This window comes from Homalodisca vitripennis, chromosome 5 (genome assembly GCF_021130785.1).
Source record: "Homalodisca vitripennis isolate AUS2020 chromosome 5, UT_GWSS_2.1, whole genome shotgun sequence".
NCBI classification, from domain to species: domain Eukaryota; kingdom Metazoa; phylum Arthropoda; class Insecta; order Hemiptera; family Cicadellidae; genus Homalodisca; species Homalodisca vitripennis.
In genome coordinates, this window is record NC_060211.1 from 162,259,880 (window position 1) to 162,285,835 (window position 25,956).

The window sequence follows — 25,956 nt, forward strand, 5'->3', positions numbered from 1 at the left end:
CTACAGTCCGTTTACCATTCAGTGCAGATTTGATGATATTTCAGAGAAAGATTGGCATCATCATTCATCGTGCATCTATCAAAACAAGCCTGTACAATCTCCCACACACTACGCGATCGCTGCATAAATTTCAGAATCTGTGCAACGATGATTGCATAGCGTGTAGAGTGGCTTGATGACGTCACAAGTCCGATCGGTCGCTACCGCTGTTGTGCAACCATGCATGCTACAAATGGTCACAGTTGCAAAGAAAATAGTTTTTATTATATTTAGTAACAATAACCTTTTATAATTAATCTATTTTCTTTTTAAAGCAGTCCGATAACTTAGAATGCCAAATCAGTTGTAAAAATGGTATACTGTGCTTGGGAATTAGGCCTATATCACGGAAATTTGTCCTGTGAGGCAATTTATAGATACTAGACTATTCTATCGTACCATCATTGTGAAGAGATGTAATCCATTTCAAACTTCTAATAACGATCTCATTTTGATGAATTAAGTTTAAATATTGTGTATTTTTGTCATTGCCAATGTTGGATAAATATAATATAATCGATACTTTTCTGTAATATTTTTACAATTCCCGGTTTATCGCTTTGTAATGCGCAATCTAAAAGTGAAATGGCTTAAGTGGCAACAGATTTTAGCTTGCATGGCACATCGTTTCATAGATTATTACATTATTAAATTTGGTAGACAGATAGGGGGAAGGGGGGTGCAAAATAGAACAGTCATCAGTGTTGGGAGAAGTGGCGATATCGTGATAGCCTACGTGTGGCAGACTTTGAATTGTATTCAATCGTGTGATGTCAAGAAAATTGAGTAACAATTATCATCTGTTCTTAATGTCACAATTAATTATTAGTGTCTTTATGGTGTTTTTGTTTGAAAATAAAACCAAATGTCTAAATATCCAGGAAAGGTATGGGAACTTGTGTAATAAATTGTGTTTTGTAAAAAGTAAAGGAGTAAACAAATTTTCGTATTTTGTCGATGAAAATAGATTATTATTTAATTTAAACCTTTCATTTTTTCCTTATTTGTTCAGTACTTAGTGGGCGGCCTCCGTTTAGCCAATGAGTAACAAAATTTAAATTATAACATAAGTTGATGAACAGTCCAGACTCTCGCGAAGTTAATGGCCTCAGTGAGATAGAGAGTGAAAGTGAATCAATTAAGGGGCTTATAAAAAAATATACTTAAATTCAGAATAAAAGCATTGATGAATTTAAAACTGTAAATTTAGTTGTAAAATTAAATTGTCACTAATGAAAGGGGACAAAGTTTATTTACTCTACGACAAAGCTGATGACACAATACAGCTGCAGGGAGAACCAAGGAAGGGATTGCAATGGGAGTACTTGAACAAGGACGAGTTCACCATAGTGTACAGGCCACAGTCTGCAGATGTGGGGATCAGGCAAGGAGAGGGGAGTGTGGAAGGGATCTTGTTCCGTAGGTCCAGCAGCCTGTCGACCATCGAAGACCTTTTCCTGGCCAGGAGATGTCCACTGATCAGGCCACTGCTGTCAGAGACCGAGATAGCAAGGATTCAAAGAGCGCAGGATCAGTGTAGGAGAGAACATTTTGAGTTAAGTGGAAGAAAACTTTTATCAGATGAAGTAAAAACTGAAGACGTCCAACAACTGGAGTCGTTGGCTACTTCAGATTTAAGTAAGTAAAATAGTAAATTAATAAGGATTCGTTTTAGTTTTGTTACTTCACGTAACTGTTGTGTAAAAGTTGTAATATTCAGTTATTATAAATTCCAGTTAATCATATTGCTCATCTATGAATTAAAATTTAGGAATCACTTTGCAAAAAAGTTCATTGTAAACATTTATTTTAAAAGATTTAATGTCTATTGGAACGTTTAAAAAATCTTCAACTGGATATATATATATATATATATATATATATATATATATATATATATATATATATATCAATCACATTTGCCTTATTTCTTTCACCTTTGTTACAAATATTTTTCCTTAGTACGTGTACATTGCATTAACACCTTCACTGTTACACGATTAACCAGTCATCCATGCCAATTTCTATGCTGAGAAAAGAATATTATCCTTGCTCTAGTACGTTTCCTGTATTTGTTGTTTGATTTGAATAAAGGTAAAATCTGTGTTTCCGGAAAGCTAGTATTTATAAAAGTGGGACGAAATGTGTGTTTTTTCATAAGTAATAGGATACTGGAAGTGCACCATGATAACAAGTTTTTATTTTGGCGCGGAATGAGTAACTGGATTGAATGGTTTACATCTAATATGTTTCTGGTCAACCATTCAAGATAACCTCGTTGCCACTACAAATGATAATAAGTTACTGTTTTAAAATCAACCAAACAGTACTTTAGTGCGGATCAAGTAACCGGTTGCTGTTTTCACGGTGACTTATTCTTGTACTGATTTTGCCATATTGGCAACAAGGATGTGATGTATTTACATCCCAATTAACCTAAAGTACTCCACGCCTGTCAGTTACTAAGACATGTTTAAATTTTAGCAACAGTTTTTAAAGTACTTGTACCCAAACACAATGAACATATTTACACACACATTACTCTAATATGAAGTTTATAAATAAATTAGCATTATGCTTAAAGACGTTAAAACCAATATGATTGGACAATATATTGTTTTAGTTTTCCAAGTATATTAGTTATATATATATATATATATATATATATATATATATATATATATATATATATATATATACTTTGGAAAAGAACTCTTAGGCTGATCGTGAGCGTATAACCAAACGCATAGACTGGTTGAACCATTCTTACGACATTTTACACAATTAAAAAAGTTTTAACGTTACCCAATCTTTTATAGTACCTACTTAATTGGCAAGAACAAAGTTAGTTTACTGTTTAGTGCAGACTTCTGTGTGCATCCTTCACGATCCCATAGTTCCACCCATATCACATTTTTACTTTCTCGTTTATGTATCTGTGCTGGTGCCCAGTTACAAACCATCAGTGGTATCATCTCTCCATTCATTTTTCTCAGGTGTCTGTACCAATTCAATTGTTATCCGACTATGAAGTCTGCAAGGCATTCTCTTAATTCATATCATCATCTTTCCCTCAGCGAAACTTAGAGTGCGGGCTCTTGCGTAAGGGTTCTGCCTCGACGACCTATGCGGTATAGCGTGATGTGTATTTATGAAAATCTGTATATAAATAATTTTTCAATTATTTAAGCAAAAATATTAATATTTCAGTAGTTAAGAAAATAATAATATTTTAGTAACTAAACAACTAATAATTTTCGAATTATATTTATACTTCTTGATATAAAGCTAAATAATTTTTAATTTGACACATAATTATTATTAATGTATCCGTGATTTATTAAAATGTGAAATATCGGCTGATTAGTTACATAAACCTCAAATATAATTACGTGTGATATTGCTAATCTATTACTTCTATCTACATTTATATAAGTAGTTATCCCTTGTTTCTTTAAGGAAAATTTTAAAATTTAATACTAAATCTCAAATTATAAATTTCTATTTATTCTAAAAGTTAAGATATATTTCTTGTTAGTATAAATTGTTTAGTAGAACCGAAATTGTTAAGTAGGGGATGATATGTGACATTGACTAACATTAATTGCTCACTATAACATATTCAATCTATAAATAAATAAATAATTTATTTTATCTTATACGATTCTTTGATTTTACCTCTCAGGGTTTCATGGCGTTCAAAGTTTACCTCTTCTAGGTGTGTGACGTGTGAGCCTTTAGATTTTGAATTAAATTATTTTTCAAATTTAGTAATTCATCTCATTTCACTCCTTAATAAAACGTCTACAAGTTATATGTGTACTGGCTAACTTTCCTTGTTTTAATCATAGTATAATTTCTGACATGGTCAAAGTTAAACCGGCAAATTTTTTCTAGTAGATTATTTCGATTGCAAGACGTTTTGTGGCATATTTTTCTATGACACAATATCCTGACCTATACATCAATACAGGCTTGATTCACAACCATATATACATATATAAGTCTTCCGATCATACGTTAGTTTGGAAATTCAAGCACATTTATGATAGAAACGGTCAAATACAAAATAATTGAGTTATAAAAAGAAAGAACTCTGAGGTGTAGTAGTAACATGCTCAGCCTGTGACTGAGGTTGAGTCTCGGCGGAGCAAGTAGCCTACTTTTTGTTATTTAGTCTTTATTGAAATTGTGTACACACACACACACACACACACACACACACACACACACACACACACACACACACACACACACACACACGCACGCACACGCACACACACACACACACACACACACACGCGCGCACACACACACACACACATATATATATTTTTTTATTTAGTAATTCATCTCATTTCACTCCTTAGTAAAACGTCTACAAGGGACGTCTATTGAAATTGTGTGTTTTATATATATATATATATATATACAGGGTGAGTTTTTTAAAGTGATCCAATAGCTAACTTTTTAATTACACGACTTAGCACCACACTTTAAATTTGGAACTTGCTCAATTTTAAGTTTCACTCAGGGATACACTTTCAAATTTTTTGAAGATGGCCGCCATTTTCCAATATGGCGGTCAACTTTAAAATCTTTTATGGATCTTAATGGTTCAGGACCTACGTGGACTGGAAGTTTTCATAATTTTTGCCAATATGGCGGCCAACTTTAAAATATTTTATGGAGCACCCTGTATTTTATGTTGTTTTAATATTCTACACTACAAAATAAGACATTTTTGCATTTTATAGTTTTTCTATATCTCTAATGGTTCAGGAGCTACGTGGACTGCAAGTTTTCGGATTTTTTCGGACTGATGATAAAAACTTGCAGTCCACGTAGCTCCTGAACCATTAGAGATATAGAAAAACTCTAAAATGCAAAAATGTCTTATTTTGTAGTGTAGAATATAAAAAACAACATAAAATACAGGGTTTTCCATATAATATTTTAAACTTGGCCGCCATATTAGCAAAAATTATGAAAACTTCCAGTCCACGTAGCTCCTGAACCATTAGAGATATTAAAAAACTCTCAAAAGCAAAAATGTATTATTTTGTTGAGTAAAATCTAAAAACAACATAAAATACAGGGTGTTCCATAAGAGATTTTAAAGTTGACCGCCATATTGGAAAATGGCGGCCATCTTCAAAAAATTTGAAAGTGTATCCCTGAGTGAAACTTAAAATTGAGCAAGTTCCAAATTTAAAGTGTGGTGCTAAGTCGTGTAATTTAAAAAGTTAGCTATTGGATCACTTTAAAAAACTCACCCTGTATATATATCTGTTGTGCAAAAACTAACTGGTCATCTGCAAATAAGATTGTATGTAGAAGTGTCTTCTACTCTTATACCCATGGGGCTGCATTTTGTAATCCACTCTTTTAAGCCGCTGTTGAGATAAAGTTTTATAATATTGGGGAGAGGCAGGAGCCAACTGTCCAACACTTTGTTGGTGTCCTCATATATCTGGCCCTTTAACTTCATCCACAGCATGGCTTTGTTTGTACATCGCTTTTACACCATTTATGTACAGTAGGTTTATGCTAACTCTTCTCATTGCGATCCATAATTTTGCAATAGGATGGAGTCGAAAGCCTTACAAAGGTTTATAAAGGAAAATTGGAGTTCAAATCTCTTGCTAGTATCTTTTTTTTGCCACATGTTTCTATTATCTACACAGGAACGATCAGGTTAAAATCCCTTGTTCTTCGAACTCTTCGGCTAAGCTTTCTATTCTGGCTTTCAAGACACCTTCTCTAAGTTTCCTTAGAACTAGATCCTCAGATCCTCCAACCATTGGGTTTATTTCAGCACATGAATTATTTTCAATAATTTTAATTTCATGTTGTACTGTATATCGCATTAGTTATAATAGGTATCTCATTCTTCATTATCTTTATAGCAATCTGGTAATGTTTAAGGTACTTATTTTCCTCCACTCGTTCTAAAGTAGAACTGATTACAAAATAGGACTGGAAAATGAAGGACTATTTTGATTTTAATATTTTGTAACTCTCTTCATCTAGTCTTTGCGCTACACGTAGTTTGTAAAGAAAACATATGTGTTTTTAAACTATTTACGACTATGTCTCCAGCTTCTTTCTTGCTGTTCTGTCATTTATGTCCATGATGTTTAGAGTACCTTATTTTACAGGAGTTTTTACTAGTTAGTGATCTGTACCACACACTATTCAAACCTTTACGCCATACGATCTAATAGTGGCGTTCTACATTATCAGAATCTATTCAATATCGATATTAAGTGTTTTGTTTTTTTTTTCATGTAAACTTGCACATATCTTTATAGAATCCGTTTAGTATTTTTAATTAGTGTTGATCACATAGCTCTCTGTCCACCTTCTTCCATTCTCACTTTTTGCATCCTGCCTGTATTGTCCATTGTTTTATTGTCAAGATTTTACCAACTCTTTTACGTCCCCAATAAGAATATATCTTGTCCGTTTCATAATTTATTTAATTCTTCGGACATTTTATCGAAGAATACGTTCTTTGTGTTTCTTTACGTCGTTTCTGCGTGCATATATACGGCAATTGTTGTTGTGTCTCTTCCCTTTATTGTCATATCAACCGGTGACTTTCGTCTACTAGGTTGGGAGTTAAACTGACTTTAATATTATAGCTGAACATCAAGAACTATATTTCACTGAATAAAGAGACAACCACTAATAATTGAGCCAAAGTAGTAAAAAAATAACGGTGCTTTTTCACACAAACTGGGTTACATTTGAATATGTATATATAATTCGATTTTCAATTTTAGGACCAGATGTCGGAGGAGGTGAACATCCAGAACTTGGAGAAAGTCCAAGAGATAATCTAAAAACAACAAGCCCTTTAACTGACTTAAAAGATAAGAGGTTAGTAAAGTTAATAATATTGATCCAAGCAAAGTTTTTATACTCCTTATTTTGTTTATTTATTCAGGTTCGTTTGGGCAAAATATAAATGTGTTAGTCTTGTAATTTTATTAGAAATGTTCAAATCATTACAAAATAAGATTTTTGTCACTTGCAAATATTTAAAGCCATAACTTTTCCTAAGCCATAGTTTTTTTGTGGTTAGGGGTGGTCATCTCCTTTGAAACAGCCCAACTGGTCTTTCTCTGGTGGTGATTCAGAAGTCATCTTAAATAAGGCTGTTGCTTCTGCAAATTTTGTAAATATATACCTTGAATATAAATAAGAAATTGCTCTCAGTGAAGATTCAAAACCAATTAATAAATCAACAAAAATTTTCCAACTTTCATTTTTAGAACAGAATATTTCAACTTAACAAAGTAAAATAGCAATATAAGTATACCAATTACTGCTAGGGCAATGATAAATTTATTAAAATCCAAATTATGTTTGACTTAATGTACCAACATGATATGATTCCTTTTAGACACTTTAGTTTTCTAAAGTATTTTTTCTGATTATAACAATAACAAAAGTTCCTTAAGTACATCAATATATTTCTGTAAATATTGTGTGAATTCAGGTGTTTCAAAATACAAATTTTACTTAATTTATGTTATTATGAGGTATACTATACTTGATATTATTATAAATAGTAATTTTTTATTTTTTATTTGATTATCACTGAGATGCTGTGAAAATTTCAGTTAGGACCAAGAAATTTTGCTACTACAGTTTCTCAAGTTTTGGTTTTAAGTGAAATTTATCTATAAATTAGTATAATTTATGAGATTATTACTTTAGTAAATTATGATTTTTCTTTTAATATTATTGTCTCAGATATAATTTATTGTGTTTCCATAATACTATATAACATTACTTGTGGAAATTATAACAGTCCCAAAAAAGATCAAACAAGTTGAAACCTGGTACAAGAATGTATTGTATTCTCAGTCTCCTTCATTGGCCAAATTGGTAAGCCATTTCATTCCAATGTGGCAGTTGTTGTTTTTTTTGTTTTTGTTTTTTTTTTTTTTTTTAATATACATCCCTGTTATTTATGGAACTGTAGAAAAGAGTGTTTTGGAATGGCTATAACACTTCCTAAATATTTTATTACAGAAAATGTGTTTGTATCTCAAATGGGTTTTGAGATACTGATTACATATAAATCCCATTAGTAATATTTCTGTTCTCACAATATTTACCTAATTATATTAACTGATCCAGAAGGAATATTAAATTTGTTTTTATTTATGAATGAATTTTGCAGAAAGCCCAGTGGTACTGCTGCTAAATTAAAGAAAGATAAAAAAGAAAAGAGGGATGATCATGAGAAAGATATAACTAGCAAAAGAAAACCTGTAGGTAAAACTAAATTGATAGATAAAGAAAGGGACAAAGTGCAAAAGCCAAAGAAAGCTGAAAAATCAGTAAAAAGAGAGGAAAAACCTAAAGCAAAAATTACTCAAAAAGAAAAATTACTTGGAGACAAAGTTGATGTACGAGAAACAAAATCTAAGAAAAAAGGAAAGGGAACTGATTCTGATGTACTTAAAGAGAGTAAAAAGGGCAATAAGAAAAATGCTGATGAATCAGAAAGTGAAATAAAGAAAAGAAAAGTAACTAAAGGAAAAAAGGATCTTGATTCTGATGATGAAGTACAGTTCGACAAGAAGAAGAAAAAATCACTGGATGAGAAAATAAACACTAATAAGAGCCCAAAAAGTAAACAAAAATCCAGTGCAATTGATTTAAAAACAGATACAGATGGTAAAGAAAATCTTTCAAAAAAGAGAACCAAATCTGAACCTGGTAAAAGAGATGATATGGAAAAGAAGCAAAAACGTGCTAGAGAAGCCTCTTTGCCTCAAACAGAGAAAAGTGACAAATCTGCAAGTTATAAACAATCAGATAAAAAAGGAAAAGCTCATAAATTAGAAGAAACAGATGATGAAACCAACAAATCAAGAAAACCTTCTGTTGGTAAAAAGTAAGTTACTTTGAATTTCTAAAAGGCTTTTTTTGTATAACTGTAAGTACTATTAAAATATTACATTTACAGTACTTTTAAAGTGTAAATTTCGCTTTTTATTTACCTGTCCCTAAATTTTCTGGCAACACTGTATATACAAATACGGCCAATTCTAAAATGTAAAGAGCTCATCAAGGAGGCAATGTTTATATTTTGAATCGTTTTCCAAATAGCAGCATGGCTGTCTAAAATTAATGTTGGCAAGATCACATTTCTCTTTTTTTGCAGAATAGAAATCTTGTAACTGTTACTGAAATTACCCCAAAATATATTTAATTCCATAAAATAACTGAAAATTCCAATGATGATATAGTTGTCTAGTTTTACTATTGAAAAATTATAATTAAAAAAATCATTTACTGCTATGAATCAAACATTTAAGTTAGTGGAAACAAATATTTAACTATGAGTTAAATTATGTTTGAAAATATTAAACGCAGTTTATACAAAAACAGTTTTAAATCAATTGAGCTGTTATAAGAAAAACGAATTTTTATCGTTAAATTCCAACAACATACATGGTTGTAACTTGGACATTTGTAACTATTCAACAGAATGTTGACAAATAAATGAAGACCTGCTGTTCTGAAGGTAAAACCACTTTGGTGAAATATTAATACATTTTAAGTTTGATTTGGTAGAGGAACAATAATAGCTTGAATATGTCACTTTTATGATTTCAGAAAGAAACAAGTCGGAGAAGATTCAGACCACCAAGATGTTACTGTGAGTATTACAACTTTTATTAACTTAATAAAGGAGCTCATCTTATTGGATGAAACGATTGTAGTAGAAAAATTCAAAAAATGTTTCCAACAATTTTAAATTTAATGTACAAGACATTCCAATGTCAAAGATGACACCATGGGGTGCAGCCACACAATTTTAAATAATATAAATTACAAGGAATTCCTGGCTCTAGACTGGTCAACTGGGAGGATGATAATCCTCTATTGAGACAGTTTCTGGGTAATGATCCCAATGGCTGCAGAACAGTATCTAATGCTCCAAACTCACAGTTGAACTTTTGTGCAGTATTACTATTGCTAAATGCCTAAAGGTTGAGGCAACATTGTAGACCAACAAGCTAGAGTCAGCATGGGAGTTATAACTAAACTAGACATAATTATTAAAAAACAATGTTTTTATTTTTTAGACGAGTGGTTGAGATTCAAACAGATTCTATAGGTTCTTGAAGTTTTGTAGGCATTATTATGTTTTATATAAGAAGTTACACAATTCAATGTATTCCATTCATTAGTCACTGGAACTGTGGTTGTCACATTGTTAATCGTAATACAGAGAAATGATAATCATTACTAATTGTTGTGTGATCATTTTCTAGCCAGTGGATAAGTCTACAAAAGGGATGGGAGAAAAGAGTGAAGGAAGTGGGCCAAAGATAAGTAAGTAAATTTTATGATATTTAACAGTGGCGTAGATAAAAATCATATTTGGGGGTTCACCAGTATGAAATATCCCTCAGCTGAAAGAGGGATCTGAGGGGTACTAACAGTGGTGTAGTGCCGAATTTAGCTGTGCCGGAGCGACCATGGTGTAAGTATAATAGGTGTGCTACCGTGCAGATTCCCCCGCCTCCCTCGCACGGGTCGGCACGTGTTGTCAGCTTGGCGTTCCGACGGCGGCGTTACATTTGCAGACTTCCACTTAAACTGTTGTTTTACCCACTTAAAACTAGAGCGATAGTAATAAATTTTATATATTCTGGTTCATTATTAAATACACTTTATAACAGTAGCTATTTCACGGTGAAAACTGTAATATAAATATATTATACTTACACCATGGGAGCGCTGGGTATAGCAATAAAAATCTTATTGATTATTAATAAAGGACATTTTATTTCGTAAACTAGGCTAGCACAATTTGTAATGACAAACAGATAAGCTATGATTTTAGACATACTTTGAAAAATTACTGTGCTGTCGTGCTAATACATTATTGTAGCCTGAAAAAGAATACCGTAAAAATGCATTGTAAAAACTATTAAATATTGTATAAGTAATATTTTTACATATTTTCAACGGTAACACGAACATGAATATTGTGCGATAACCTCAGAGGAAGGTCCCCAAAATTCCTCTCCTTTTCCATTCCCATTTCCTTTCTTTGGAGGTTCTGCTATTCTTGTTTGGGTGTCGGCTGCTGAACGATGTCTTCTTAGCCATGTCATGACATAGGGGTCAGGCTTCCATCTGCGGAGCGGGGGCCCTTGGAGTTTTAAAAACAGTAGGGTTGAGACATGACTTACTGTCAATGAGTTCCTTAATGGTGTGAGTATGTTATTCATACTGCTGAACCCTCTTTCACAGTCAGCGGAACTACAGGGTATTATTTTAGTGCAGTTTATAAGCTCTTGCATTCCATCAGGTACCCGCCTGCTGTTGTCCAAGTAATCCCTGTAAGCAGTCACAGCTCTGTTGATGTTCAACTTGAAGCGTTTGCATAGCTGCTCCACTTGAGTTTGGCTAAACCCAGGTTGAATATCAGTAGGCCAGTATTCGGGTTCCAAAACTTTTAGTTGCTCTACTAACTCCTCGTTCTTGACAATTTCTTCGCCTAAGCTAGCGGCGAAGAAATTCTTAACATTCTCTTCTTTAAGTTGCTGATTATATTAGAAATCAACTGCTCACCATTAAATGATACGATTTTAGGGTTTTATTTAACTTTACAGAAGCAAAACAGCCTTCCCTCATTGCGACTTGTGCCTCCAGAACTCTTGTCCCAGGTTTTTCTTTCAAAGATTCTAGATATCTGATTGATCTATGAATCAGTTTGTCTGCAAATACAAGGGGCGTGCTTCTGTTTTCCAGACTTTCAGACAACAAAGCCAATTCAGCAAGAATGTCATACATAAATGCTAAGTTTAACAAAAACTTATGGGAAGTCAGCTTCTTTAATAAACCATTATATTTGCATCTATCAGTGGATGTTCTCTCAGGATCATCCATTGCTTTAGAGAAGTGGCTGACTAAGGCTTGAAAACCAAGCCACACGGCGGAAACAGTACGAAAACTGCTTGCTACCCACCTTGTGCTTAAAATTCTGCCGATTTTATTCATTTGAATATCGAGCTCCTGTGCACATTCTTTTAACTCTCGCTTATTCTTTGGAGATGTGCTGTACAATGAATAAAGTTTATCCATGAATGACTGGAAATGGTTAACCCCGGCTACTTCACTTATGGCATCCCCAATAGCCAGTTCCAGTCTGTGATTCATACAGTGCCATATGATAATATTAGGGTAAACAGATAAAAATCTCCTTGCTACACCTGAGTGCTTTCCCAACATGGCGTTCGCCCCGTCGCTTGTAAAGGAAACCAAGTTTTGTTTTAAGTACTCGCCATTAAAACCATATCCTTCAAGGCAATGGTGAACACTGTTAAAAACTGTCTCAGCTTTTTGATCGGAAAGCTCGACTAAGTCCAAAAATAAAGTACTTGGTGGTTTATCCTTGCTAAATTCACATTTTAAATATACAATGAGGACGGATTTAGATCTAATGCTTGTGGATTCATCAATGATTATTGACAGTTTTCCAGAAATTTCCTTTACTTGATTCAAAATGCGCATTTTCATTTCTTTTGAAATATGATCTATTATTTCGACCGCAATTAATATTATAAAAATCACAATATCCATTCATTAGAACACAAAATCTCCGCCACAATTGGGAGCTGACGCTTAGAAATACAAACTTATTGGGACCTAAGTAACTCCTAACAAATAATGTTTCAAATTACATACTTAAATCTGAATAATATGTGAAAATATTGATAATTACCAATGAACTTTTAGTAGTAATACATTTGTTGGAATTTCAATGAATTTTCAAACATTTAAATATAACATTAAGATAATAGATAATCACTGATGGTTCATTAAAATGTATTATATTATTTCATTTTTAGGGATTTATAACTACAAAATGCTATTTATTAACACATAATTAACATAAGATAAAATATTTGTTACTTTGGGAAACAAAAATATGTAGGATTTAAAAATAAAATGTAGTTTTTTTGCCTCTTTTAAATTATTTTTCACTGATAAAAGTGCCAACAATTTATCAACCTAATTTAACACTTTTTATTTGTCTTTACAAAATAAAAAAGAAATTTAATTTGGTTCTAAGTGTTGCAAATAAACTTCATTTTAAATGTAATTTTAATTTGTATATTATTTAAAAGTTCATTTTGAATCACTATTTTACAAAAAAATATAGTATATTGACAACATACAAGTTTTGGAGAACTCAAACATGAAATGCTGCAGCATCTGGTCAGGGGTGGGAAAGAGTGTGATAGTATGCAACAAATTTAATTTAAATAATGTTCAATACCATAAACTATTCTTATTTTCATAAGCTTGAGATTTATATCACCCTATTACTTATTATTAATACCAATACTAAAATTAATAATAAATTAATAACAAATCATAGTAGAAAATTGGGGATATAAAATACATAACCAACGGTAGGTTATTTCTACAAAAGAAATTACACATAAAGAATTTTACAACTTCTCTACGTTTTGCGCAAGCCGTGGATTCCCCTACCTATGCCTCTGATATTCATAATATGTGTTCTTTATAGATAGAATTTTTCATAAATCTTTATGTAGAATAGTATTGAGATCTATTAAAAATAATTAAACTTATCTATACAAAACCAAAAGTGTTATTTGGGCGGAACATGTGTATAAAATTTCCAGGTATAATTTATAGAATCATCAGGGGAACCTTATTCGAAGTTCAGCCCTATATAAAATAGCTGGTTATAACTTAAGTAATGAAACTTATTATATATACTAGTAGTAGTAATTAAAATTGTTGTATCTTGTAAAATTTGTCTAAACTATTTATTTTAGCGATATACATACTTAATTTTATTGATGGAGTGTTTTTATTTGTTGAAAAAATTAGTTAAAATATATATTGTAAACATAAATGCAATATTACAAAAGTGCAATGTCTGTTGTTAGTCATAGTTACGTAAACAGCTCGGAAAATTGGAGGTTGTGAGTAACCAGGAAGGGAACTTGCCAAGTTGTAAGACCGTTAAAAATAAGTTAAACCAATTTCTTCACTTATTAAGGAGTTCCCAGGATGGCAAAATTGAATTGATACTCTACGTAACCCCCCTCCCCACCATCTTCAGTGTCAGATAAAAATGTTTACCTCCTAACTTCTAACCTAGTAGACTAAACAATTATTACTATGTATTGTATGTAGATTTACTCCCACATGTATGGTACCGATTTAAAGCTTTTACTACACAATAATTCATAACATATTTCGCGTTGTAAACGGTTTCTTTTCTTCTTATTCTTTTTATTTCTCTTGTAATGATGAAATCATGATTAATATATATCAGTGATTTTATTTCTAACTATCTATCTTCGTATTCCTTTTAGACCAATATTCCAGGTTATCACTAAATTTGAAGTTATTAGTTATAGGACATAACTAATTTTGACCTTTACAAATATTAGTACTTGAAAATTAATTCAATGTTTGTTTTATAGAGGAGGGAAAGGCTAAGTCACCTCTGTCTAAAGCGTCCCTAGCATCTCCAACAACCAAAGACGGAAAGCACCCCACAATCTTGGAACATAAGGTAATAGATTTTGAAACTAAAGCTTTTTAAATGTGATTAATCATATGTCTTTTTAATGATTTTAATAATACTTAATACATTTTAATTGTAAGAATAGCTATTATGTAAATGTATTCTGCTGTCCTGTTTCCTTTTGGTGGGATATTTAAGCTAAAGAATATTCATATATATTTTATTCAGATTATTCTTGTACAGAGAAATGTAAGTGTTCGCAGTGGTATGGATTGTTAGTTTAATTTTTTGAATCACCGAACATTTTCAATGTGTAACCTTGATGATTTGGATATAAACTTATAAGGGTGTACATGGCAGTGAAGGGATGGAAATTTGGCATTCAACACTCCACTTATAACTGAGGCACTGTGATCATCCAGGAATAACCAGGGTTCTTACGACCATCCCAAATTAAGCGTAAATCATCCCACTTGTGCAACATCTGCAAGCTCAATTAATCATCTTGGGCTGTTTTGAATCCTCAATCATGAATCATCAAAGCTGCTGAGTGTGGGGCTTACACTTGTTGGCAGTTTTATTGAGAAGATCATTCTGTACGAGTGACCGTAAGCAACAGAAAGCAGACATTAATCTTACTATGAGGCAGTGGCGTATATTGAAAATTATTTCTGAGGGAGCTGACAAACTGGGTGGTTTAGGAAATGTAAAATATCCTCCAAAACAGGGGATTATGAATCATCATCCATAAATTTGATAAGCTTTAAGACCTCATAAATGTGTTCTAGCTTGAAACAGACTACTGGGTACTATTTAATGTTTGTTTTTAAAAATTAATGAGGCTGGGGCCCCTAAGCCCCTCTTATATACACGCCCATGCTACGAGACTGTATCAGTTTCAATATCGATAATTGTCCACTTTCTTGCTTCCAAAATCACATTTCAAAGATATTACACCAACCTTATAAGAATCTATGATATATATCATCATTGTAATGACTCATTTCATACACCCATCTCACATTCATATGAATACTTAATTTAATTTAAAAATTTATTAGTAATAATAATTAAATAATTAAGGAATAATTATTTATAATTTGTCTCAAATTTTAATACAAATAATAATAAATACAAAATTAAATGTATCAAAATTAATCAAAATTCACCTTATTACATATAAAACTCAAAAGTTATAAAGTAAACTAAAGTCAGTGATACAGTGTGCAGGGATGATTATTGAAGAGTGAAGAGAGCAAGGTTTAAAGGTGGAGAGGAGAGAGGGATATAGAAGAAGTGAAGCAAGATTATTATTTTAAATAAAGAAACTGGTTACATTTTATTCAGCAGTATTTGATTCAAAAGAAAGGTTAATTTATTAAATTAATATTATCACTGAAGTACAGAGAAGCAGAAGACAGACATTGGGTGAGAAAATTCCTTTTAAATTTAACAGTGATCCATTGGAAGAATATAAAACCCAGGAACATTCGATTTGGCTAACAATTCAAAAATTAATATAATTAAAATTTAACAAAATTATTGTTCAAAATTACAATATCTTTTATTAAAAACAATACCTAATATTTCTATTTCATTAAGCCAGCACGACCACCCTGCCCTAAAATTTAAGAACTGTATTTAAAAGAAATTTATCATTATTGTATCCTCTATCTTGTTTCAAAATTCAAACCTGTATGTCAATTTATCATCATTAAAGTTCACATTTGTATCATACTGAGTTATTTATTATTTATAGCTATAATCATCAGAATACAAATTAAGTTTAACCATTTATTTAAAGTGTATAGTAGTAGTGTATTACATCTTCCCTTTTATTGACCTACTAGTACTTCATCAGTTACAAAAAAACTTATACTGTGTCATAGTCATTCAGGATCAGGTAAACTAAACCTTGACACTTAATGTCATTAATAGAAGCTATTTATAGTTTATGCCACATGTGTGACTATTTGCGATGCAACGGGCAGTTCATACTTGCCCATAAGGTTTAAAATTGTCAAGTCTCAGGTCTGAATAGTTAAAAGAATACGATTTAAAGTGGTTGTGTTTTTTACGAGTACGCAGATAGAAAGGATAACAGGATTGCGGACATTTGCGAACGATGGTTTGAGATCATCTCAGGATGAAGACTACTAAAAATTGTTCTTCACTATTATATATAGTCGAAGCATTTTCTGCAAAAATTAATGAAAAATTAAGCTAAAACAGACAAACAGGTCAAATAAATCATTTCAAGGCCAAATATAAAAAAATATTAAGAAATATCATAACTCAAATGGTTTGCAGGCTGTTTTGAATATATGTGTTTATATTGCAGAATTTTTATAATGTTTTTACAAAATATGCATCCGAAGGTTGATCTACTGTAACAAGTTCAAATTTCTTTATAAGGGAGTTACAAACATGTTTTTGTTTCCACAGATTTATGTGATTTTACCTAGAAATTCTAAAACATTCTTATTCTCTCTCTCCCCATTCTCTATAGTACCTAAGAATGACATATTATATCAAAGTTTTGTTGTTGAAAAATTACTCATTTTCTACATATTTCTGCTATTTTACCTAGGATTTTTTAAATATATTTCTCAGCTTACCTCTACAGTTCCTCAAAATGTCATATACAAACATTTTGTATGATTTGTGGCTTTTATATTGTAAATTTTTCAGAAAGAGAAACAGATTATGCCAGAGAGAAGAAGTAAAAGATTGTCCTCAATTGAAAGTAAGTAGAAAGAAGCATGTATAATTTCCTTATGTTTTAAAAACCAGGTATTAGTTACTTTGTTTCATTAAACCTTTGGATTTTGTTCTGGAGAACAGTTTTATGTATGGTTTTCAGAAAAAAACTTACCTGGTAGGTTTATGGTTATGGTTGTGTGTTAGAGCCAGTTTTGAAAATGCACTTTCAGAGAATTTTTATTATTATTTTCATTTCCACCATCTCACTGTAAAACTTTGTTATTTATTAATAGGCACTGACAGTGAAAATTTAATGAACGTATGATGATAACTATTCAACACAAGCCAAAGTAAATAATTAACATCATACCCACTCTTTTTATGATTTTATTATTACACAAAGAAAACTTATACCTAACCTTTCTTATAAGGGACATATTGTTTGGTGTATTGCTTTTCCTATCCACATAAATAGAAATTATAGATCTATACTAAGTTACTATATGAAATGATTAATAGTTTCTCTATAAAAATATAATATATATGTATTCAAATAGCATGGACGAAGAAATTTTTTACCTGTAAAGACAGAGAGTCATGATGCCATTGAAAAATTCAAATAATTTAATGCGTAAGAACTATTTAAACATTGCCATAAAATCAAATTTGACAAAAAAAACTGCATGTATACAGTACATGTATGAAATTGACTTCACTAATGTTTAGTAAACAGTGTTACTAATTTTGTTTATTGTTTTATTTTATTTTCTGATTACAGTATGCATTTGTATATACTATTATATTTGCATACTAATAAGTTATTTACTAGGTATACTTTCTCTTATCTATGTGTATGTAGAATGGATTGGGATTGGGAGGAAGGGAAACTATTTTCACACTTAGAGGAAATTTTCGGGTCACCTAAATAAGAAAATTAAATAAAAAAAACTGGTAAAATAGTTCAATTCCGAGCAACAGGTAAACTAGTGTAAAATGTTGAGTTGTAGTTTAAAGTTTTAAAAATTAAAAATTGTACCGTAATTGTATTGACTATTAGTGACGTGTTAGATTGTATTCAAAATATTGACATTTCTTTCAGATATAATATATTATGTGCTGTCCAACCCTATATTTATCAAGATGGGCTGGACATTGACACCAACAGACCGAACTGTCTCTAGAGTGGTTACATTTCACACCACCCCCGCTAACCCTCAGACTTATTGGTAATGATGTCTACATAGATAATAACTAGCAGTTACGCACGGCTTCACACACAATTTTGTAGGCTTTGCATGTGCAAAGCCTACAAAATCCAGATTCTTTTTGGTACATGTGTATGAGCACTTCTAGTTCCGGTGAATTATATTTATAATACCAATGTTGAGTTCACCTTGTTGCCACAATGAAGAAAATATGTCAAAAAGTGTATATTTATGGTCACATTTCCGATGCCATAGTTGATTCTCCCTTGTTTCCCCGATCAAAGAAATATATACATACACATGAATGAGATGCCTACTTCTGTCAAAGACAACTAAGATGGGTTCTATAACAGTCTTTAAATTTATAATAAATGTTAAATAGTAACTTTGTCTTTAGAAGACTGCATTACAGTACTGACCAATCTCTGCACACTTAATATCTGCTAAAATGTTCAATATTTTAATATAAATTTAAATTTTCTTGCATGGATATTGTCTTACTCTGTGCTTAACAGTGGTTGCAGAAAAGGTTGACATCAGAATTTTTGTTATTATCAAGCTTACACTATGCTTTTAAGACTATGTAAACAAAATGAAAATAGTAGTTAAATTAATTAAACATATTGAAAATAGTGGTTAAATTAATTAAACGTATTGATGAGCTGTCATAAAACAATGTTTCCACATAACAGTTGGTTAATTTAAAAGGCTCTGTAAATCTGTATTATATAACTGATTTATCCGATTTTTTTCATGAATGTCAATATTGTAATTATTATTCTACTATTTAGGGTGGAGACGAATCCAACAAATCTGGGATCATTATAATTAATTGGTACAGCCATTCGTGAGTAATGGTGTAACTAACCCGACTTTGTTTTATATTTATATAGCACTTATTTCATGAAGGCAAGACCATAAGTCTTATCACGGAAGTGCTGCAAACCATAGCAACATTTGGGACTTGATTTTCCGGTATGCTGTAGTCCGAAGTAAATTAAGAATTAAATTTCTTTGTAATCAAGCCATTATAGGTGTGAATTATTTATTGATATTTTTGTTATTGTTGTTGAATGTTTAGAGATTTGTTGCTTATATTTAACTATTTTTAGAATGCTATTTGTTGATGGGCAATATTTTATATATTTTTGTTTATATATCCAGTTATATAATTTATTATCTATTTATACTCTGAATAATGTATGTATTATCCCCTTAATGCTATATAAAATGCCAATATTTAAAAATCTGGAGTTATAGAAGCACCACAGCCACACAAAGAGCAATATAACATTTTCTTGAAAAAGCATGAACTAAACTGATCAAAACAAATAATTGATGAAACTGTAATTTTGTATCTTGCTTTTTTTTAAGTTTCATTATGGACCTCACCGATAAGTCATGTTGACTTGGTGGGGCCATGATTATGTAAAATTATGTGTTTACAAAAAAAAAAAAAAGAATCTATTTTAAAACAGAAAATTACTTAACTAAACAATTTTAGAATTTTTTTCTACAAAATTACAGAATGAAATCTTAATTTTTACTTACAAAATGTCTTTTGTGATTATAACAGCATAGATTTGCTATTAGAAGCTAGACTGTGTTGTTGGCCATAGTGATGTGCCAGAATATTGTTACGTTTTTACAAATAATGCATTATAATAATTAATTATAATCTATCCCACATACCAAAATAGATTTAATGTTGTATGTACTATTACTTGCCTTAGTGTTGCTGGGGGCTACGCCCCAGGTAGTGCCAAATTTCAGATGTGTGCTAAATTTGAGGACAAATGAAAATATATTAGTAATAAACTAGATATCAGTGTATGTTTACTTTTATGGATTTTACATTTTTTTTTAATTTGATAGCATTTTGTGGATTAATTGTTAGAGATATAACAATAAGTAACAGTTTTTATTTTTTGTAGAAAATTAGATTGTTTAACCAATACAAACTCAGTTTGAGCTATTTCCTCTGGTTTATGTGCTACTGAGCTCGGGAGAAAAGACTTCAATAGATAAAAAAATATTTTTAGATTACTTCAAAGTAAAATATTTCAGGTTCCAGATTATTTTTGGTAGTTACATGGTCTAACCCCTACAATTGTGCCAAATTTCAGGTTTCAAGGACACCAGGAAGTGGATTAGACTTTGTATACTGAGTGTTTGTTTCAGTGACTTTGTACTGAATGTTTTTTGGTGTGTAAATCTAATCGCATTCCTTTCCTAGTATATTTGGTATTAGTGAAAATTTGAAGCAATAAGAAACCAAAGCAAACAAAATTCCAGTGCAGCAAACATTCAAAGATTGTTAGTCTTACAGAAAAAATGTGTCAGAGTTCTAGCAGAGTTGCAGCTAAGGGAGAGTTGCAGAGCAGCTTTTGCAAGACTTTCAATGCTGACTGAGGTGTCATTATGCATCTTTGAGACAATAATGTTTGCACATAAGAAGAACTTGTTAAGATGTCATGATTTACACCAATACAACACACGACATGCTGCTGACTTCGCACTACCAGAACATCGTACAGCCCGTTACGAAGAGAAACCATCCTACATGGGGGCGAAGCTGTTTAACTGTCTACCTGCTGATATTAAAACACAAGAGAATCTCAAGACCAAGCTGAAAAAATGGCTTTTTAAACATTCTTTTTATTCTATTGACGAATTTTTGAACTGGAGAACTTTGAACCATCATTATAACTAATTTGAACTTACCTGATGAGACCATGTTTTAAAACTGTAATTACGCTATTACAACATTTTTTATTGACGCTTTTGTAATTCTCTATGAATTGTACAAATAAAGTATATTGTCTATTGTCTATTGTCTAAAGAATAACACTGTTGAAAGTTAACATTGTTATTCTAAAATTTAGTATTTCTCTAATTAATGTATTCCTGGTCAATAATGCTGACAGAACTATTATAGTCCTGTACGCCACATTAGATAGTTCCAGTGTATTTCCAAAGTATTTTCTCATAAAATATTTTCCAGTTTCAGACAGAGAGAAGAGGAGGAAACCAAGTTTTATCCTTCAGGAAATTTGGCGGTTAAGATGGAAATTGATGGAACCGGAGGGATATTTTATTCTAATGGCTCTCCTGCGATGTTAATCAAAAACACGGACACAGGTGAAAATTTCCTACATTTTACTTTTACCGTAACAAATAACTGTAAAACTTTATTTAAGCTTTTTATACAAGTTGGAAATAAAATAATCAGTAAAGAAGTAACAAATCTGTAAACCAATATTTAAACATTTGTAGTTTAGTCACATACATAGTGATGATAAATTGAACTCAAACTTGTTTCTACCATGTACCATGTCTTAGATGTATTACATTGATAAGTTGATAAATTCACTCTGTTTTAACCAAACACTAATTTCACCACTAACACTAAACCTGACTGCTGATTGATATTTAGAAATGATCATATTATTATAATGAAGTCATTTTATCATTAACTTAACTTGTATAATGGATACAAGAGCACAAATTTGAACAAAAAAGAGAAAAATTCCAGGTTGAATGTGAATAAGGATGGCTCTAATATTGTTTTAAAATTAAAATTAACTACTTCTCATATACAAGCAGGAAAATATGCACTTGATTGTATATAATTTTTAAGAATTATACTGATTTCTTTCTCTAGTATTTTTGTTTTACAGGTATGCGATTGACAATGTACTCAAATCCAAAGAAGGATCCTCTTATGAAGAACAGCTTTGTTGCCAAAATCATTGGCATGTTTGACTCTTCCGGTAACGGAGTAATTTATGACTTGGAAGGTAACAAAATGTGAGGAACTTTACTTTTACAGAGTAGTTTGTGTTTAGTATTTTAGATGAGATAAGGTTTTTTTTAATCCAGTATTTTTTAGATTCAACTAAAGTGTTATTTATACTGTCACATAGTATTGAATACATCTTCCTGCTTATCGTCTATATAATATTATGGTTCCAGACTGAATTTTAACCAATTTGAAGGCGTATTCAACAACCAGTTGAAGTCCGTCACTCACAAATGGCATTGGAGTGATTACAATATATTAAAGAAATACAGAGAAAAGGAGCTCTTAAATTTTATGGCCAAAGAGTCACAGACAGAGCCTGAAGTTGTCAAAGGCAAAAAGGGAGCAATCCCTGCTGGGGCTGATAAAAAAGCAAAAAGTTTGGAAAAGAAATCCGATTTGGGATCATTTTACAAGAAAATTCTGGCAGAATTGCCTTTTCCGCAACAACAAAAGCCCAAAGTACTAAATGAAAATCGCAACATGGGTTTTAAGTCAATAATATTGAAGATCAACAAAGAAATGGCTCTACGGATAAATGGACAAGACAGTGTGTTTGTTAATTTCTTTTCCAACAAAATATTTTACCGGTAGGTTTGAAACTTTGTAATGTGTTTAAGTTTAATTGTTATTACCTTCCAAGGCATATTCAATTGATTTATTGCTTAGCAATCATTCACTGGCATGTTGTCTTAATGCGATTAAACAATAAGGATAATATTAATTAATAAGACTTAATGTCTTCTGATAGCTAACGATAGTGGTCTTCCCCTTCCCCACCTTCCCTACTGATCTGTCATCCCCATGAAAGCAATTTAACATTCATTGAAAGCATTCGTAACATTCTGTTGGTATGTTCAAGAATTCACACATAACGTAGCTATGGTGAGAAGGGTTGATTCAATGTGAACATTGAGTTTAGCTTCAGTTCACCTTCCTCTTGTGCAGCGACTGAAATCTGACGCTATTATCACAGACTTGGAGTCATGTTCATCTGAAGAGATCCAACCAAAGTAGGTGACAAAAAAGAAGGTCAAAATGAACTCTTTACATTGTTTTGACGTGAGAGACACCTAAATTATAAAATATAGTGTAATCTAAGTGAAGAGGTATTCTCATTGTCTCATCAGGTACACAACTGTAAATAGTTCATTTTGAGCGTTTTCATTACCGTCTTTTTTTTTATCTGTGACGGCGTCAAATTTCTGACGAGGCACTAAGAGGAAGTTCAACTGGAGCTAAACTCAGTATTCACAACCAATGCACAGTTGAGATTATTTTTAGTATGAGATATCTGGTACAATCTTTTTCTAAATTATAACATTTTTAATTATTGTATCGCTCATTAGTCATTATACAACAGAAACTGTTTGAGTGCATGGATAATGGGGTCTCATTGTGTACCACAAATCTTGGTGTCTCCTTAAATTAATTTTTTCCTCAGACATCTCTAGAAAGAAACAGGTAGAATATGATGATTTATCTTGTGCCTGTAAACTTTTCCCCTACAATCCAATGAAAAATCTATCAAATAAATAAGTTATAAGTATTATAAGTTATATAAATAAATATTTATTCAATTTTTTTAAATAACACCTGTACAGTTCCATCGTATGAGTATTCTAATGTAGTATGAGCGTTTATATTGATGAGGTCTCTCAAAATAATTAACTCATTTTTACGTGAATTTTTCAACAAATGTGCACTCTAAGTATTCAAATGCCAACATACTTTTAGACCTAAATGCCAACATGCTAAGTATCCTAAAACTGTTTCCTTATTGTATCAAGAATATTGGGATCATTGTTAATTTGGAATTGAGTTCTGTACTTTCTGTTGCATGGTCAGTGGGGGTGACAGTTGTGTGGCTTTTTGAGCCATACTTGTGAGGGAGATACTTGTATGTTTGTTAAGTAAATAGTGACAGTTAAAAGAACTTATGCTAATTAATTTTCAGGCCCTTTTCTTACGAAACATACTGTATTTTATTTAAAAATTAAGCATTAAAACTGTTGTAAATAAGCAATTTAATCTGATAATTATCTTTTATCTAAAAGGTAAACGTTTAAGGTTTTAGCTTATAACTTATATTTATGAGTTACAATATAAATAAACTAACAGTATTTTGAGTTGTAATAGTTTTGTAGATGTTAAGAATTAGGAATTTTAGTTATAACTTTCTCTTGAAAAGAGACATTTTTCATTTCATTTCAAAGTCGTTAGTTAAGATATTCTGAAATTGTGAAAACTTCTGTTGCATGTTTGTTGTGGCAACACCAACACGTGTTAAGGTTTATAAAGAAGCAATTACATTTGTTTGTGTTTCTGTATGGAACAGTTTTCTTTATCATAATAGTATAAAGTTTGTGGATATTCATAACAGTATTCCTTTCACAAATCCAGATCAGATAAGCTCTATAAAAATCTCTCCTTGACTCTAGAGTTGACCTTGGAATTAGAGTCGACCCGGAGATAGTGGAGAGGATAGAAGACTTAGCTCCGGACAGAGTGAATGGCATCCCCTGTGTGTTTGATTCTCTGTTCCATCTCTCTGCCAGTCTACAAGAGCTGAAAAACTTACACATGGAGCAGTCCAAGACCAATATTCCAGGGAAGTACCCTCCTTTGAAAGTAAATTAGACCCTTCAATGTTCATCAATTCTGTAATATAAAACTGTATTTGTCCATCAATTATTGTCTTGTCTGAATCATGTGATTAGTTTGATTTATGTTTATGATTAAAAAAACTACAGTGCTTGATTCGAGAGAGAAAGCGCCTGAAAGAGTAAGCACTTTTGGTTTGAGTGGAAAACTTCCCTCGCACCATAGAAATGTATACACTACAAAGATCTCATATTTTTTGGAGGGTTCCTAGACTCTTCTTTCTTCTATGAAATTTCTTCTATGAGATATTTCCATACTTTCCAGACCACCTGGAGGTTCCAGATCCACCACCACCTTCACTTCTTGAACTTGAGCACTATTTTACATACATTTGGTAAAATGAAAGATTCTTTGTATGGTATTAATAAAAAGGTTTTAACGATAATCTTTGGATTAGAGCAGCCCACAAAAAAAAATAGTTCAATGGTGGATGGTGCCTTCTCCTTCTACAACCCACGCCCAACACTGTTGCCTGTTTTAAAGTATATGTGAAATTACTGATCCGTCTCAGCATCTGTTCCAGTAAACAAACATCATCATCTGTCACTGTAATCAAATATATGTACATTTGATTTAATTTATCTGTTTTGCAAACAACATGTAAATGAAGCATACAGTATATGGCCATAGCCAAGTATGTTCCACCTTCCTCTTAGAACAGCGTCTGAAATCTGACACTGTCACAGACTTGACTTATGGAATCTTAAGTCTATCTGGAAAGTTGAAAAACATCGGTGAGGAAGACGTTCAAAACTAACACTGCATAGTATCAACATCAGCAATACCTAGACTACAAACAAGTACTGTCTGTTATAACCAGCAGCTATCCAGTGGAAAAGCTATTCACATTGTGTCATCATCAATGTGGGATTTCCTGCAGTAAGTGGAAGATGTAATGGAGCTAAACAACTTTCTCATTGAATCAACCTTCCCCACAATAGCTATGTTATGTGTAAGAATATCGGTTGCTCCGCTGTTCTTTCGGTTTG

General features: G+C 31.7%; 1 protein-coding gene across 3 annotated transcripts; it reads left to right on the forward strand.

Annotated features, from left to right (window-relative positions):
• Window positions 1-867: 867 nt before the first annotated feature.
• On the forward strand, window positions 868-24,994 carry LOC124363074 (eukaryotic translation initiation factor 5B-like). Of its 3 annotated transcripts, XM_046818160.1 has the most exons (12): window positions 869-1,677; window positions 6,828-6,924; window positions 8,237-8,956; window positions 9,682-9,724; window positions 10,344-10,404; window positions 14,550-14,641; window positions 17,285-17,339; window positions 18,396-18,522; window positions 21,506-21,642; window positions 22,182-22,311; window positions 22,477-22,893; window positions 24,745-24,994. In XM_046818160.1, the coding sequence occupies exons 1-12, from the start codon at window positions 1,272-1,274 to the stop codon at window positions 24,941-24,943; spliced, it is 2,484 nt and encodes an 827-aa protein (XP_046674116.1). In that variant the 5' UTR covers window positions 869-1,271; the 3' UTR covers window positions 24,944-24,994. The 3 variants fall into 3 exon arrangements, with proteins under 3 accessions (XP_046674117.1, XP_046674116.1, XP_046674118.1); XM_046818161.1 differs by lacking the exon at window positions 22,477-22,893 and having other exon boundaries at window positions 868-1,677; XM_046818162.1 differs by lacking the exon at window positions 24,745-24,994 and having other exon boundaries at window positions 22,182-22,301; window positions 22,477-22,619.
• The last annotated feature ends 962 nt before the right edge of the window (window positions 24,995-25,956 follow it).

Excerpts from the sequence above, each read along its gene's own strand:
- LOC124363074 (XM_046818160.1), top strand. The coding sequence starts at position 1,272 with ATGAAAGGGGACAAAGTTTATTTACTCTACGACAAAGCTGATGACACA. Across the intron at positions 9,725-10,343 it reads CAGACCACCAAGATGTTACT|CCAGTGGATAAGTCTACAAA; the intron begins GTGAGTATTACA and ends ATCATTTTCTAG. Across the intron at positions 14,642-17,284 it reads CCACAATCTTGGAACATAAG|AAAGAGAAACAGATTATGCC; the intron begins GTAATAGATTTT and ends TAAATTTTTCAG.